The sequence below is a fragment of the Oryctolagus cuniculus genome, chromosome 1, assembly GCF_964237555.1.
Source record: "Oryctolagus cuniculus chromosome 1, mOryCun1.1, whole genome shotgun sequence".
In the NCBI taxonomy this organism is placed as follows: domain Eukaryota; kingdom Metazoa; phylum Chordata; class Mammalia; order Lagomorpha; family Leporidae; genus Oryctolagus; species Oryctolagus cuniculus.
This window is the reverse complement of record NC_091432.1, coordinates 80,855,680-80,872,480: the sequence shown is the minus strand read 5'-3', so window position 1 is coordinate 80,872,480 and position 16,801 is coordinate 80,855,680. Positions and strand designations below refer to the sequence as shown.

The 16,801-nt window shown below is 40.4% G+C and overlaps 1 protein-coding gene across 1 annotated transcript; it reads right to left on the bottom strand.

The window, feature by feature from the left end:
• Positions 1 to 525: 525 nt before the first annotated feature.
• Positions 526 to 4,073, bottom strand: LOC138846058 (tripartite motif-containing protein 77-like). Its single transcript, XM_070060586.1, has 4 exons — positions 3,702 to 4,073; positions 2,927 to 3,022; positions 1,369 to 1,497; positions 526 to 576 (listed from the first exon to the last, which is right to left on the bottom strand). The coding sequence occupies exons 1-4, from the start codon at positions 4,071 to 4,073 to the stop codon at positions 526 to 528; spliced, it is 648 nt and encodes a 215-aa protein (XP_069916687.1).
• Positions 4,074 to 16,801: the final 12,728 nt, after the last annotated feature.

The window sequence follows — 16,801 nt, the reverse complement described above, 5'->3', positions numbered from 1 at the left end:
CTTTGTTATTTCTTTTTTTAAGGATTTATTTATTAATTTGAAATTCATAGTTACATAGAGAGAGAAATTGAGAAAGAGAAAGAGAGAGAGAGGTCTTCCATGTGCTGGTTCACTCCCCAATTGGTCGCAATGGCTGGAGCTGCACTGATCAGAAGCCAGGAGCCAGGAGATTCTTCTGGGTCTCCCACGCAGTTGCAGGGGCCCAAGGACTTTGGCCATTTTTCACTGAATTCCTAGGCCATAGCAGAGAGCTGGATCAGAAGTGGAGCAGCTGGGACTTGAACCAATGCCCATATGGGATGCCGGCACTGCAGGCTGCAGCTTTTACTTGCTATGCCACAGCACCGACCACATTGTCTGGAAATTCTAACACGTATTCCTGTCTTCTTTGGCTCTTCATGGTCAATAATGGCTGCATCTAGTGGTGTCTGTGACTCAGTTGGTGGCTTTTTTTCCTGATATGCTGACCTCCTTAAATATCATTTGCTCTATGGAGTCAGCTTCCCTTACTCTTCTGATACTTTATCAACAGTAGTAGCAGGGAAGAGTCAGGCCCGAATCTACCCTCTTTGATAACTGAAAAGAAAATATGGCTAAAGCACATTTATCACACTAACTGATGGTTCCCATCTCCAAATAAACTCCTGGAATCAATGTATTGATGAATCCTGGTAAAAGTAATATTCTGTTTTTATACTAGTAGCTTTAAGATTTTGATTAAGTCGTGCAGAGTAGCTCTAGTATAAAAATTCAAAGCTTTTGTTTTTTTACCTGCTAATCAAATCATCATAAGTGCAAATTGTCCAATTTTACAGAATACAGGACCAGAGTTTTGATTCTCAACAATTGAGTGCTTTCATAGGATAGCATTAAATGGTGTTTCCTTAAGTATCTCTGGACTGGCAAGATTTAAAGAAATGCCCAAACAGAGGGTAACGGCATCTTCCCTTGCTTCAGGAATGGTACTAGCTCCAATTGATCAAGATATTAGCAAGGGGCCTGCACTGTGGCATACTAGGCTAAGCCTCCACCTACTGCTCCAGCATCCCATACAGATGCTGGTTCGTGTCATTGCTACCCCACTTCTGATCCAAGTCATTGCTAATGTGCATGGAAAAGCAGCAGTGAATGCTCCATGTGCTTGGACATTTGCACCCACATGGGAGACTCAGAAGAAGCTCCTGGCTGATGGCTACTGATGAGCACTGCTCCAGCCATTGTGGCCATTTGGTGAGTGAACCAGCAGGTGGAAGATCTTTCTCTGTCTATCACTCTCTCTTTTTGTAACTCTTTCTCTTCAATAAATAAAAAAAAAATCCTTAAAAAGATGTTTGTAGTGTGTGTGTGTGTATTCATTTGCTTCTCTACAGTTGCTGAAAAAATCATCCTGCCTTCAATTGCCAGGCTCTCCAAATGTCTGTGCTTTTCTTCATGGAGGTACTGATACAGTGTAGGACACTCAGCCTTGATCATCACCATCCGTAGGTTTATGAATGCCTGCAATGACATTTGGCTCATTAGATCACGGATCGATTTGGTTTCATTCTGTCCTTATCTCCTCTTCTGCTTTGCCTTCTGCTGTAATACAGTTTTATTCCTTTATGCTTTTAGGTATCCCAGATTTTGTTTCCTTCTTCCTTCCCTCCCTCCCATCTTTCCTTCCTACTCATTAATTTTCCTGTATCATTATTTCCACATCTTTTCCTTGATATTTCCATGTTTTCATGTAAATAAACCTTAAGATTGATTTGCGTGTGGTTTCATATGATATTGTATTATCTGTTTCTAAATCTAAAAATCTGTTCTGCTCAAAGCTTCTCAGAAACTGACTGGACACTCTCAGTAAAAGAACAATTTACTACTTTAGTACAACTGATGGCATCAGACATGATCTTTCTAAATTACTTTCATTTCCAAACCCTATGTTCCAACCAGTGGTCGGTTCTTTGTGCCTCCTACTTCCCAAGGCTACTCTCACCTGCTCTTTCTCTAGACTACTATCTTGCAATATTTATTCTTGCTTTCTACCTCTGTCTCTCTCTGTCTTGAATTTTTCATTCATGTTTCTCTCTGTCCCCACCCCCACCCTCTCTTTTCCTTTACCTCCCCCTCTCCTTCTTTATAGGGTTTGTTTCTATTTTTTTGGTCTCTTTCTCTGAGTCTCTTTTTCACTTAATTGCTTTTTTAAAATGTCTCTTCTATTCTTTCTATATAGCCTTTAAACGTGTAAATTTTGAGACCTACTTAGGGAAAAATAATAGAACAAAACCTCCTTTCCAAATGACCTCCTTCTCTTGCTAAAACTTTTATTTCCATCAAGGTCAGCCTTACTGATTAAATGCGATCTTACTTGCTGTGGCCAGGTGCGAGACCAACCCTTACTTTTTACAGGTTTGAACTATGCATTGCAACTCACCAAAAGCCTTCCTTCCCAAAACCTCACTTCCTTATCCATACATTTTGCATTATTTTCCACTCATCTGTTTGACTTATACGTTGCATTTCCTGCCCCTGAAACATGTGTTTTCAGAAAGCCCTGAAACATAGGTTCTCAGAGCACCTAGAGCTCTTTACTCATAAGGGAACCCACAGTGATTCCTCCTTGGCCAGGATAAAGTCCTCCACTTATAGAACCACATTTTTATTTCATCCTTGCCATCATATTATTATTACCATATATATATTATATTATCATATATCATAATATCATAGATATTGCTTTATCCCCAAATCAGGAAAATATTTTGTTGCACAGTGGGTTCAGCATAAAATTTCAAGGTTAGTTTACCCTATAGAGAAACATGTACTGCTTTTTCTAGTGCGCCCATTAGGAGATGTTATCACCTAACTCAAATTCTTTCCCTGTGTATTAGTGTAGTGCCCTTTCCCAAGCTGCTTCTGAGAGACAAGGGCTTATAAAACTTACCTGCCATGTTCTGATTATATTGGCCTCTTTGTTTAGATTCCTCTGATTTTTCTGTCTCTTTTTCCATATAGACTTCATTTGCATTAGGAGTTTCTCCTGAAAAAGAAATATAAATTTGAGCACTAGAGAAGAAATTATAGTACTTTTCTGTTACTTGTAAAAGACATGTGGATATACCGAAGGTAACTCAAGAATAAAGACAGAAGAGAAAGTGGACATTTCCTCGAAAAGACTGTCATATCTGAGATCTCTCTCAAACCAAGAATAGATTTCCTGAATCTAATGTGACCCACTATCTGAGTAATACAGTACTGAAATTGTATGTAACCTGGTAAATTTTCAGAAGGGAATCTTACTTCATATTTTGTTTTCAAATGCTGTCATTTGTCTATGACACTCTGAGCAGATTTAGAAACAGTAACACTAGCTCATTGTGATCATGACTAAGTTAGCCAGTGACTGTCACGACCACTAGAAATTTATCTATACTGCTACTTATCCTGATATACCAGAATTCTAACATCATCTTTATCATCATTGCACATTCCTCTGTCTCAGCCCAAGAAAATTTAAGCTACAGGTGACCAGAGCTATTTGTAGGGTTTCTTCACTGCTCTATCTCTCATGTTCAGAATAATGACTAAGTCATGATAGTAATTCTGTTTTTTAATTGCACGAAAGGATAACAACAATAATACCTGGCATATCCTTGGTTTTGCCTGTCAGTTTCAGGTAAAGATCCACTCTTCAAAGTGTTTTCAGTGTCAATACTCACCCTGCAGTACTCAGCAGCCTGCTGCATTGGGCAGAGTCTGTGAGTGGCATGTTCTGGGGATGCAGAGCAGAGCACACACAGAAATTTCTTGTCAGTTTCACAGATGAGGTCCTTGACTTTCTTGTGTATCATACAGATTATAGTGTGAGCAGTTTGTTTCTCAGCAAATATAATGCTTTGCCAGCCTATTTTCTGTGATATTTTCTGGCACACAGGGCAGCAAACAGGAGTTTGGACATCTTCCCAGAAGATGCAGAGACAGGGACTACAAAATCTGTGTCCACAGCTAATGGTGACAGGGTCGGTGAAATAGTCTGTGCAGATGGAGCAGATGAGCTTATTCAGGGAACACTGCAGGCAAAGAGAACCCATATTTCTGAGAAAACAAAAGGAAAAGATCATTCTTTACCCGTGGGCATGTGAGCTGAACTTAGAGCTAGAGCATCTTAGAAAAGGCCCTCCACACAATAGGAGGTGCAGTAATAGAGAAATTTACCAAGAAGGCTCAAAGTGGTTCTGTATGTAGTTATGGAAAAAGAGGTTCAAACTGTATCTATTACAAAGTAAAATTTTCTTTGTTTAGCTGAATGTACCAACAAATCCTAGAGAAAGATAGTCCTTGGTGATCACCTGAAAAGTCATAGGGAATACGGGATCCTGGAGAGGGTGATGAGAGATCTTCTAAAACATATGAAAATAACTCTTGTGTGCTTACCATATAAGGGGTTGACATGAAGTTTCTGCTGTTCATTGATGCCCAAGTGAGAAAGACAGTACTAATATGGCATCATGGTTACAAGCACAGGTTGGAAGTTCAGTTGCCCAGGTTTGATTCCCATACCCATCACTTAGAGAAGCAATATATATGATAATGTACAAAATCATATCATAAATATTTAGGTACTGCATACCAATACATAAATTACACATGCATAAACACACACAAAGGGAGAGAAGAGAAAGTAGGTCCACACTTTGCACAATATTTAATTTAATTATAGCAGCAAAATGATAAAGTAGGATTGAGAAGCGTGCAACCATGAGACAGGCAGAGTGGGGAAGGAGAGGAAGTATATAGGTGCTTAGGAGGAGGCAACAAAGAAAACAAGAAACAAAACAACAAAAACAAGCAATGGAGAGAGAACTCTGGTTTGTAGCAGTAATAACTGAATGACCCAGCAAGTCTTTTTAAAGCTCTAAAATTTGTGTTTGAATCCTTAATGGGAGAGCTTTCTAGGACAAAAACACATTCGATAACAGCTGGGATAGATGTGTTATCTATTTCTTACACTCAGGATTCTAAGACTTCCATGGTCACAATTCACAGCAGCAACAGATCTCAAGAATTGCTACCTACATCTCACCAGCCTGGCTGAAGACCTTCAGCAGGAAATAGCCAGAGATCTCGGCCCAAGGACTCATAATCCAGAAGTTGGGCTTGAGCCATTTGGAAGTTCCCTCTTATAGTCCTCAATTGGTAGGGTTGGGACAAAAAGCTTCATTTGGGCTTTCAGAAAACTTCAAAATGAATCCATAGATTGATCTACTGGGGTCCTGGGCCTTGTTACAATTTTTAGTAAGAGTTTTTCAAAGTCATTGTGGGTCTCAGCTACACTTAGAGTGATAAGACATCTCTAGCTTCATGTGGACCCAATAAATAAATAAATTCTGGTGAAGATTCTATAAGGTATGGAGAAGTGAGTTCATGTGTCCTGGCCAGGTTTTTCCCAAACACTCAGCTGGGCACACATTCAGGGCTTAAATTTCCTTTGCTCAATGGTGCCATCACCTGTTACATGTCTCTGAATATAGCTCCTTTAATTAGTGCTCTGATTCGTAGTCCTCATTGTGGCAGACAGCAAGTACCCCAAACCATTAAGGGAGCCTTCCTTCAATATTCACCTCTGCCTCTCCAATCCCTCATTTCAAGGCCACTGCTCACAACAAATGCAAGGAAAAACAAACAAAAGATTTATGAATCTGTTTCATCTTTAAAAAACCTCTGTCTCCACTACTTACCTCACTCCAAAGATGAAAGTCTTCGTGAGGGGTGAGAACATCTTTCTTCCCACCCCGTCACACATGCACATGAACACACACACACACACATATGAAAACAGAGTTTTTCAATGATATATAGACACCATAAAGATTAGTGATCAGTGAAATCTCTATAAAATCTATTTTAAGGATCTAAAAAATCTGCCCATCACCCATGATTTACAAGTAGTATATGAAAAGTACAACTAATTTCATACCTTTTCTTCCCTTTCTCTCTTTTCCTCACTCTCCCTCTCTCAAATGACATAAAAGAAACCTACCAGTCAAAAGAGTGCATTTTAAAATTTTCTCCCTGTAGAACACAAATTTAAAGGATTTACAGAAAAGCAGTAAATATTAACAAAGTCATTTATTATTATGGGGTTAAGCATTCAATGACTACTTTATATTTTTGTTATTTGGTGTTTTACAAGATTTTTGCAAGTAGCAAAAAATGTGTGCCCCTTTGTAATGAGACAGCGAGTGTAGAGGGCCCTCTCTGTGGTATCCCAAGACCTGTGAATGACCAACGACCATGTTTCACTGTGAAAAGCAAAGCCTGGAACCTGCCGAGGTGCTCTGGAGCAAGTCTCCAGGTGTTCATGGTGCTTCTGCCCCCAATTCTGCTTCTTTGATGGCTTTCTCCACACACGATATTACCACTGAGGTGACTGCAACGGAGGCTTTTCCACAAGGGAAACTTGGTCCCAATTCCTTTATAAACAAGACCCAGAAATGAGGCTGGAACTTGGACTAAAGACTATTAAAGGTTTTGAGAAAACTACAGGGAAAGAAAAACAAACAGTTCTAGTGGTTGGGAATATCCAGCTAATACCGTGCGCTTTCCTCACCTTCCAGTCAGTGCTTGTCCTCAGCCAATCTCTGTTGTCTGCTCCTGTATGCCCACCCTCAAAGCCGGAACTGACACTGTCTCTCCAGAACCACTCACACAGGAAGGGGAGGAGATAGGAAGTGAATGAGGGCGCTTTCCTCATCACCTGTGCTGGGTTTCCTTTCAAAGGTAGATTCCATCTCAGGTTAACTTCAACGCTAATGGCTTAAACTACTTGGTGCATTGGAATCACCTGCAAGGCTTGTTAGACTACAGATTGCTGGGCCTCAACTGTGGAGGCTCCTGTTCAGGAGGGTGGGGCCAGAGAGCTTGAATTTCAAATCAGTTCTAAGATGCTGCTTCTGGTGCTGGTCCCTGGACTGTATTTTGAGAACCTCTGACTTAGCTTAATGTTTATTAAAGATGATACTTCTAGGTTACACAAGGATAACCAATTACAGTAGAATCTTCCTGGATAACACACCGCAGGAATTCCAGGATCAGGATTTTACACTGTAGCTTGTGGTTGTGATGAGGAGAAGGGAATTGTGGGACATGCAGTCCCTTAAGGCCCTACATCTACAGCACCAGGGGAGGGCAATGGGATGCCTAGTGTGCAGCACACTTGCTTTCCAGGGTCTAAAAGGGGTGGGGAAATTTTTTTTTCCTGGGGACATTTGGATATTTAAAACATCTTTCACAGGCCATAGAAAACTATTGGCTTAAAAATTAGCCTGTTGAATTTCCACTCCTGCCTGCGGCTACCTTGATGAGGCCAGGCCAAGTGATTTCATGGGTCTTCCTTGTGGTCAGAGGCTGGATCTGCCCTGCCCCCAAACAAGACACAAGATGCAGCCCTGTTGTTCAGGAGCCCAGGAAGTCCCACCTTTGAAACATCCATTTCCCCACCTAAACCTTCAACCAACAGTGAGCAGGAAACAGGCCCTCACCATGAGGATTCTCAAAGTGTGGTTCTGTCAATCTTGTCATTAATTGCTCCCTGAAATCTTGTTCTTCTCTGCCTTTACAGGATAGTTTTCCAGGGGGCACTGTGACAAGCAGTATTACCCAAGATTGAAGGACAAGCAGCTATGAGAGTCCAGATATTTTCTACTAAGCAAGACATTAAAGAGATTTTCAAAAATAGAAAACAATGCCATTGTGGTTTTAGAAAATGTACTGTTTCTCACAAAAATATTTTGCTATAGATTATAGTGTTACAACTTATTTCAAATGATCAGTAAATACATATTAATAATTTTCTAGTTTTATTTTAGAACATGTCATTAAGGAACCCATTTAGCCAATGCTCTTGGGGACTCTCAATTATTTTGTCAGCTTAGTTGTATAATTGACATACCCTATGGTTCACCCACCTCATGTACACAGTTTGATGATGTTAATACATTTTTCTTAAATTTACTTTATATAACCAGTACCACTTCCTATTGTGGAACACGACATTCTCCTGAAAAGACCTCCCTTGCCCATTTAAGTTAGTCCCTACTCCATTTCAAAGCACCAGGCAACAACTCTTGTGCTTTCTAGTTTTGCCATTTTAGAAATATTCTATATTTTATTACACAATATGTAATTCTTTGCATTGAATTTCTTTCACTTATTACAGTGTTTTTGAGATGCATAATTATTGTGTTATTTTATTCTTTTTTGCTGAGTGTTACTCCATATTAGGCATGCACTATATTTTATATGTCAATTCTCCAGTGAATGGACATTTAAATTGTTCCCAATGTTGGGCTACTCTGAATGATATTGCTATGAAATTTGGATGCATGTTTCTAATTTATTAGGGTAGTAGTTTTGGGTAGTTACTTAGGGGCTAAAGTGCTGGATTATTTGGTATTAATACTTGATTTTTTAAGAATTAAACAAGTTTACAGGAACAAACTGCTTTTCAATGTGGCTGTACATTTTCACCACCAGCACTTATCTATAGGAGATCCAGTTCCTCCACTTTCTCACCAACACTTAGTAGTTTCAACATTTATTACTTTACACATTCCAATTTTAGAGTACTATGGTAGGATCTGATTGTGGTTTCAACTTGTTTACATATTACCAATGATTAAATGATGTTGATTGTCGCTCCCCCTCTTCATGGAGGAACGACACTAAGTCCTGCCTAGGCTTCTTATCCGAGTCACGGCACCATTATGTCGCTCCCCGTCTTCGTGGAGGAAAGACACAGGACCCTGCGTTGTTATTTCGTCTGCTCGGCCCTCCCCGGGTTTGCTGCTGGTTCTTCCCGGGTTGGCTACCGTCCCTTCCACCTCCGTAGAAGGGTGGTTCCCCCTGCCACATTCTCCACTTCCGCAGGGGAGCGGCACACCGCAGGCCGGCTGCACAGGTGTTCCCCTTAGATGTTCCCGGTGCATGCCTTCTCTCTCCTCCTTTATAGTCCTCCTCCGCCAATCCTAACTCGGCTGCCCACACGCCGAGTACACTGCTCTCCTCTAATCAGGAGCAGGTCCTGCTGCCTATTGGTTGAACTGGAGGCAGCTGTGCAGAAGCCGTCTCTCCCTTCTCAGCGCCATATTGTGGGAGAGCAGATGCATAGAATAAGTCTTAATTCCAGTAACTCAGTCCAGTCCGGGTTGCTCCCCACAGTTGATGAATGATTATGTCCCCCCCTGCCATTCAAAATGAGCCTTAGTGAGTCATCTACTCAAATCTAAAGCTGTACAATTTCCTGGTTGGATAATTTGTCTAACCATTGAGTCCTAGCAATAGTTTTGATACAAATCCTTTATCAGAATTATGTTTTACAAATGTCTTTTACCATTCTATGCCTTCTCTGCTAATTCTGTTGTCTCTCAAATAATAGATTTTTAAACTTTTAGGAATCAACTATGCATTTTTTCTTTCTGGTGCTACATGCAGAAAATATTTGTAAAACATAAAGTCACTGAATTTTTTTCTATGATTATTTCCAAAAGTTTAATAATAGAAAGTTTAATAATATAAAGTTTACATTCAGACTAATGATCAATTTTGAGTTTATTTTTGTTATGTGTGTAATATGGGTTTGAGGTTCAATTTTGGGTATAAATTCCAAATATTTAAACAATATTTGCTAGAAAGATTATTCATCACTTCTTTGAATGATCTTGACACCTTTGTCAAAAATCAATTGATCTTATACGTGTTGTCTATTTTGTTCTGTTGTGCATATTCCTATATCTTGCCTTGCACTAATACTATGCTGTCTTCATCACTGTACACTTTGAATACAGATAATGTTAATCCCCCAATTTTCTTCCTTTTGAAGAGCATTTTATTTTTAGCAGATTTACTGAAATATTAGTCATACAGCAAATAATTCACCCATACTAAATGTAAAGCTCAATGACATCCAGTACATTTATTTAGTTTTATAATTATTACCAAATCCAGTTTGGGAACAATTTCATTATGCCCAAAGGTTGTTTTATGCTGTTACATGCAATAAATCTCTTATGCTACCATAGTCCAGGGCATCCACTACCTATCTCTACAGAGGTACCTGTACCTCTGGACCTTCCATATACATGGAACCATACCACATGCAACCTTTCCTGTTTCCTTTTAACTCAGCATAATGTTTGTGAGTTGATCCATGTTGTGAAATGTATGTCACTAATTATTTATTCATTTTGCTGTTCAGTTTTTCAGTGTATGATTATACTACATTTTGATGATCTATTTAACAGTTGAGGGACATTTAGTTTTTGAGCTTGTATAAGTGATGCTATTATGCATATTTCAGTTCAAGTCTTTGCAAATACATGTGCTTTCATTTACCTTAGGATGATACTGAGGGAGGGAATTCCTGGGTTCTCTGGTAAGTTTATGCTTTATAAAACTTTCATTTACTTTTTATTTTTAAATAAAATTATTAATACTTTAGATTCTCAAGTTTGCAGTAAATGCATGATAATTATTACAACACAATTCAAATCAACTCTCATGATATTGCGATATCAATACAAAGAGACAGCTTCCATGTGGTTCATGGATACATTTCTAAAACTATGATAGTTCCCTCTTTCCTTCTTTCTTTTTCATTTTTTGAGAAAACATTTCTAATTTACATTATAGTCCAGGGCTTAATGTGCTACTAAATAAAGTGTTCAACAAGGGAAAAGTAAAAACACCATAGTTTAATAGGAATGGAGGTAAGGGCTATAAACAATAACCAAATGAAAAGATGTTCATGTCACTCATGCAGTATATTTCAAAATAACCACAGATCATTAAATCTATAGAATTATATGATTTTCTTTTATGTTTTTTTTTTTTTTGGTCAGGCAGAGTTAGACAGTGTGAGAGAGAGAGAGAGACAGTAAGAAATAAATGTCTTCCTTTTTCCGTTGGTTCACCCCTCAAATGGCTACTATGGCCAGCGCACTGCGCAGACTGGAAGCCAGGAGCCAGATGCTTCCTCCTGGTCTCCCATGCAAATGCAGGGCCCAAGCACTTGGGCCATCCTCCACTGCCTGCCTGGGCCACAGCAGGGAGCTGGATGGGAAGAGGAGCCACCAGGATGGAAACCGGCCCCCCAACGAGGACTAGATCCCGGGGTGCCATGCCGCAGGCAGAGGATTAGCCTAGTGAGCCGCAGCACCGGCCTTAAGTATATCATTCTTAACCACTGGCTTGACAAAAATATAAAACAATGTTTGCAGAAACTATTTACAGCAGTACCAATCACACAGGCATTTACTTTTTGGTTTCATTTTTTGTTTTTAAATTTTAGTTCCAACATATAAGGGAGAACATGTGGTATTCATCTTTCAGTGTTCAACTTACTTCACTCAGCATGCTATACTCCAGTAACATCTGTGTGGATGCAAAAGGTAGCACTGCATTCTTTTTAAGAGCTGAATAATATTCTATTGTTTTCTTTATCCATTCATGTGATGATGGACACATTGGTTGCTTCCTGATTTTGGCTATTGTGAACAATGCTGCTATAAACATGGTGGTGCAGGTTATCTCTGGGGTACAATATGTATCAAATCCCACTCAGTAAAATTGCTTAGAAAACTAGCATATTAATTGAAAAATGTAGAGAAGATTTCTTTGTAAGAAAAAGAAGTGCGACTTTCAGGTGAAGATGTGCTGTTGGCTTCTGAGATTGAAATATTCATAATGGAAAAGCTTTACTATAAATCCAGCTAACACTAAGCCATATCCTATCTATTTATTTATATGTATGTTAATCTGCATTTCAAAGGTTGTGCCTAAGTCCTCATAGCTAGTTCCATTGTTAGCCTTTATCATTCAGCATGTGCAGTGTGGAGCCTGTTGTCCCTGTTTGGAGTTTACAAGTCAGTCTCACATTCTGACATGGACTGACAGCTCATGATTCTTCCCTCTGGTGACTCCTGAGACAGTGCATGGGCACAGTCTCCTGACATCCCGAGATGACCGTGACTTTGTTTTCAAGCCTGCCTTCTAGGGATTCTCTGCTAGAATACAGTAGCTTATGGTTAACTCAGAAATATGCTTTAGATTTTAAGCCAACAGTGCTCACAGTTCTTGGTTGAGGCTCAGTGGTCTCTGCATGCTCTGAAAGTCAATTATAGGGGCTGGCGCTGTCCAACTGTTGCAGCCAACTGGGGAGTGAACCAGTGGATGGAAGACCCCTCTGTGTGTGTGTGTGTGTGTGTAACTCTTTCAAATAGATACATAAATCTTTAAAAAAAGGTCAACCATAATGCTCATTGCCAGCAATTGGGTTAGCAAGGGATGAGTGACTGATATCTCCTTTCATTATTTCATTTAATTGTTGAATTTTTCTTTGGTTTCCCTTTTCAACATTCCGTAATCCACCACCCAAAAACAATTTCTGAATACTTGACTCTGTGTCATATTTCAGACAGGATCTACTGACATGAATCCAGTAATATGTTGAGCTTGCATTCCTATCTCTGTTTTTAAAAAATTTATCCATTTATTTGACAGTCACAGTTACAGAGAGAGGCAGAGACAGAGAAAAGTATCTTCTATCTGCTGATTCACTCCCCAGGGTAGACACAACAGCTAGGGTGATACCAGACCAAAGCCAGCAGCCAAGATCTTCTTCCAGGTCTTCCACATGGGTGGCAGGGATCCAAGTACTTGGGCCATCTTCCACTGCTGTTCCCAAGCTGTGAGTTTGGAGCTGGATCAGAATTAGAGCAGCTGGAACTGAAACTGATACATATATGGGATGCTGGCATCGTAGGTGGCTTTACCACATTTCTATCTTTATAACTATATCTCTGAAAGCAAAGGAGTCACAGACTATAGCTAATAGCTATATTTCATTTTTTAGATTGATTTTAATTATTTGAAAGAGTTACAGGGTTGGTGCTGTGGTGTAGCAGGTAAAGCCACTGCCTGCAGTGCCGGCATTCCATATGGATGCTGGTTCAGGTCCGAGCTGCTCTACTTCTGATCCATCTCTCTGCTATGGCCTGGGAAAGCAGTAGAAGATTGTCCAAGTCCTTGGGCCCCGCACCCACATGGGAGACCTGGAAGAGGCTCCAGGCACCTGGCTTCAGATCAGGGCAGCTCTGACCTTTGCAGCCAATTGGAGAGTGAACCAGTGGATGGAAGGCCAGTCTTTCTCTCTCTTTCTCTCTCTCTGTAACACTGACTTTCAAATAAATAAATAAAAATCTAGAAAAAAGAAAGAGAGAGAGAAGGAAAGAGAGAAAGAACGAAGGAACGAAGGAACGAAGGAACGAAAGAAAGAGAAAGAAAGAAAGAAAGAAAGAAAGAAAGAAAGAAAGAAAGAAAGAAAGAAAGAAAGAAAGAAAGAAAGAGTTACAGAGAGAGGTAGAACTAGAGAGAGAGGTCTCCCATCCCATTCGCTGGTTCACTCTCCAAATGATCACAATGTCTAGAGCTGAGCTGATCTGAAACCATGAGCCAGGAGCTTCTTCTGGGTCTCCCACATGGGTGCAGGGGCCCAAGGATTTGGGCCATCTTCTACAGCTTTCCCAGGCCATAGCAGAGAGCTGATCGAAGGTGGAGCAGCAAAGCCTTGAACCGGTACCCATATGAAATGCTGGAGCTGCAGACCAGAGCATTAACCCATTGTGCCACAGTGCCAGCCCCATAGCTACATTTCTAAGTTTGTAAAACTAATACCAAGCACCACTTCACAATACTAAATCTATTATCACAAGGAGCACCAGAAAATAGATCATGGTTTTACAACATATATGCCTAATATGTGGGTATTCATTTAAAAAAATATTTACTTGAAGTTGGGATTCAAGAGAGAGGAGAGAGATCTTCCATCTGCTGGTTCACTCCCCAGATGGCTATAATGGCCAGGACTAAGCCAGGTGGAAGCCAGGAGCTTTCTCCAAGTCTCCCATGCAGATAGCTGGAGCCTGAACATCAGGGCAGTCTTACACTGCTTTACCCAGGTCATTAGCAGGAAGCTGGATCAGAAATGGAGCATCCTGGAAACAAATTGGCTCCCCTATGGGAGGCAGCAGCTTTACCTGCTATGCCGCAATGTTGGCCCCTGGGTCCTCATATTGATACCAGGTAAGTAAAATCAGGAGTCTTCTAATCACAGGTCAGTGATCTGAGAAGTGTCTATTTAGGTCATGATGTCACTGTGAACATTATAAATTTACACCACCTTGGTGGGTTAGGCAATCGTTCCACAAGGCCTATTGATGCAATCAAGGAATAGGGTAAACATGAGATGCAGGAAGCTGCTGCCAGGGTAAGACAGCAGGCTGTTTTCCGGTGCAGTTTTCATTTATGCACAGAAGGAGCACTCAGCATAATAATGGTAGAAATTATAGTATAGTACGTAAGCCTGGAACTGTGATTTGTTATCCTTATCATATGTTATTGTACATAATGACCTATACTTTCATATAGTGTTTCTTTACACCAACTACATCACATACACACACACACACACACATACACACACACACACACAAGTGATGTGTTTTGATAGAATGTCGAGATGTCTGCAGTAGCTACACCAGATCAGGCTACACCAGGTGACAGGAACTTTCAGCTGCTTCATAATCGTAAGGGACCATAATATATGTGGCTCTCATTGACTGGGATGTGGTTGTGCTCCTCTCTCTGTGTACCTCTTACTTTCAAATAAATAAAGAAATCTTTAATACAAGTGTACAAAAGAGGATGTTGTTAATTTAATACACTTATGAAAGTCACAGAAAATTTAGAATACTTTTGCCTGAGAGTAGCTTTAATTCTATTCTCTCATGTTGATAGTGGTCAGTTATTGATTTATTTTTATACTGTGAAGTGACAACACCCTTGTCCTTCAACACTGAATGATAATCCTGCCCCTCATACTGTAGACTAAGCCTCCAAGGCCTCACAGCTAGGTAAGAAGCTAGAGTCTCTGCCTGGCACTGCCTGACCCATCTCAGAGTGTACAGGAGAGAAAGCCAAAATGTACAACTCCGGGGCTCCTTGATCAAAATTACTGAAACTCTTCATTTTAGCAAAAACAGAAACGCCTTAGGAAAATGTGAGAAAGATATTTTTTAAAGATTTAGTTCCTTGAAAATCAGAGTTACACAGAGAGAGGAGAGACATAGAGAGACACAAAGAGAGAGAGAGAGAGAGAGAGAGAGAGAGAGAGAGAGAGACGGCTTCCATCTGCTGGTTCACTTCCCAATTGGCCTCAATGGCCAGAGATGCCCTGAGCTGAAGCCAGGAGCCAGGAGCTTCTTCCAGGTCTCCCTTGTGGATGCAGGGGCCTGAGGCCTTGGGCCATCTTCCACTGCTTTCCCAGGCCATAGCAGAGAGCTGAATCAGAAGTGCAACAGCCAGGACAAAAATTCGCACTCATATGGGATGCGTGTCCTGCAGGCGCAGCATTACCCGCTATACCATAGCACTGGTCCCAGAGAAAGATATTTGACAGGAGCTTAACCCACTGAGCCACAGCACTGGCCCTGCTTATCTACATTTCAAGTGGGTGATCTGCTAAGTATTTACTGCTATGCTTTTTAAAACATGGGAGCCCAGGATTCAGCATTGTGATGCAGTACATTAAGCCACTGCCTGCAGTACCTGCATCCATTTTGGGCAATGGTTCAAGTCCCAGCTATTCCACTTCTGATTCTGTTTCTTGTTGATGTGCCTGAGAAAGCAGCAGATGGTACAAGTACTTGGACCTGTGCAACCTCATGGGAGACCTGGAAGAAGAACCTCCTGACTCTTGCTTTCAGACTGGCCTAGCTCCATCTGTTGAAGCAATTTAGGTAGTGAAACATTGAATTGAAGATCTCTCTCTTTCTCTCTCTGTAACTCAGCCTTTCAAATAAATAAAAATAAATCTTAAAAAAAATGGGAGCCTTCAGTTGCTAAGTATACTTGAGGGCTTTATATTCAAATTATTTTTTAAAGTTTTATTTTTGTTTATTTGAAAGGGAGAGCAACAGAAAAGAGGAAGAGATAGGGAGAGAAAGAAATCTTCTGCCTTTAGCTCACTCTCCAAATGGCTGTCATGGCTGGGGTTAGACCTGGCCAAAGCCAGGAGCCCAGACTTTTATCTGGTTCTTCCATGTGGGAGTGACAGGGGAATCAATATGTGGGTTACCATGAGCTGCCTTCCCAGGCACATTAGTAGGGAGCTGGATTCAAAGTGGAGCAGCCAAGACTCGAATTGGCACTCCCACATAGGATGCTGGTGTTGCAAGAGGTGATTTAACCCATTGTGCCACAACCTCACCACCGGTATTTCAATTTGCAACCAATGTTTCTGGCATCAGTATTTCCTTAGGGAAGCATACAAATCTATATTTATTAATAATATATAGTTTTTTGATAAGAAACAGGGATAGTTCACTGTCAATGTTTTCAAAGACTTTTATGCTAACTTCTAGTGCTGTCTAGAGAAATAACCATCAACACTTTCCCAGAGGAAAAGCAATATTGGAGTCTATAGAGATAGTTCTCATAGATGAGATTAAGGTGAGCAGAAAGGCGTGATGTTAAGTTTCAACATCCTCTGGGCTAGTCAGTGCTGATCCTTGCCACTGTCCAGCTAAAGTGATCCTTGCCACTATCCAGCTAAAATATAAGATAGGACTGTTTGAGAGCAAAGTTCTCAACAGTCCTTGATCTATTATCTTTTCCAGTAAAGCTGTAACTTTGAGACCCTTAAACTAAACTTTGGTAAGAATTCTGGGTGGGTGGGTGGGTGGTAGAAGTCAACAATGCACAA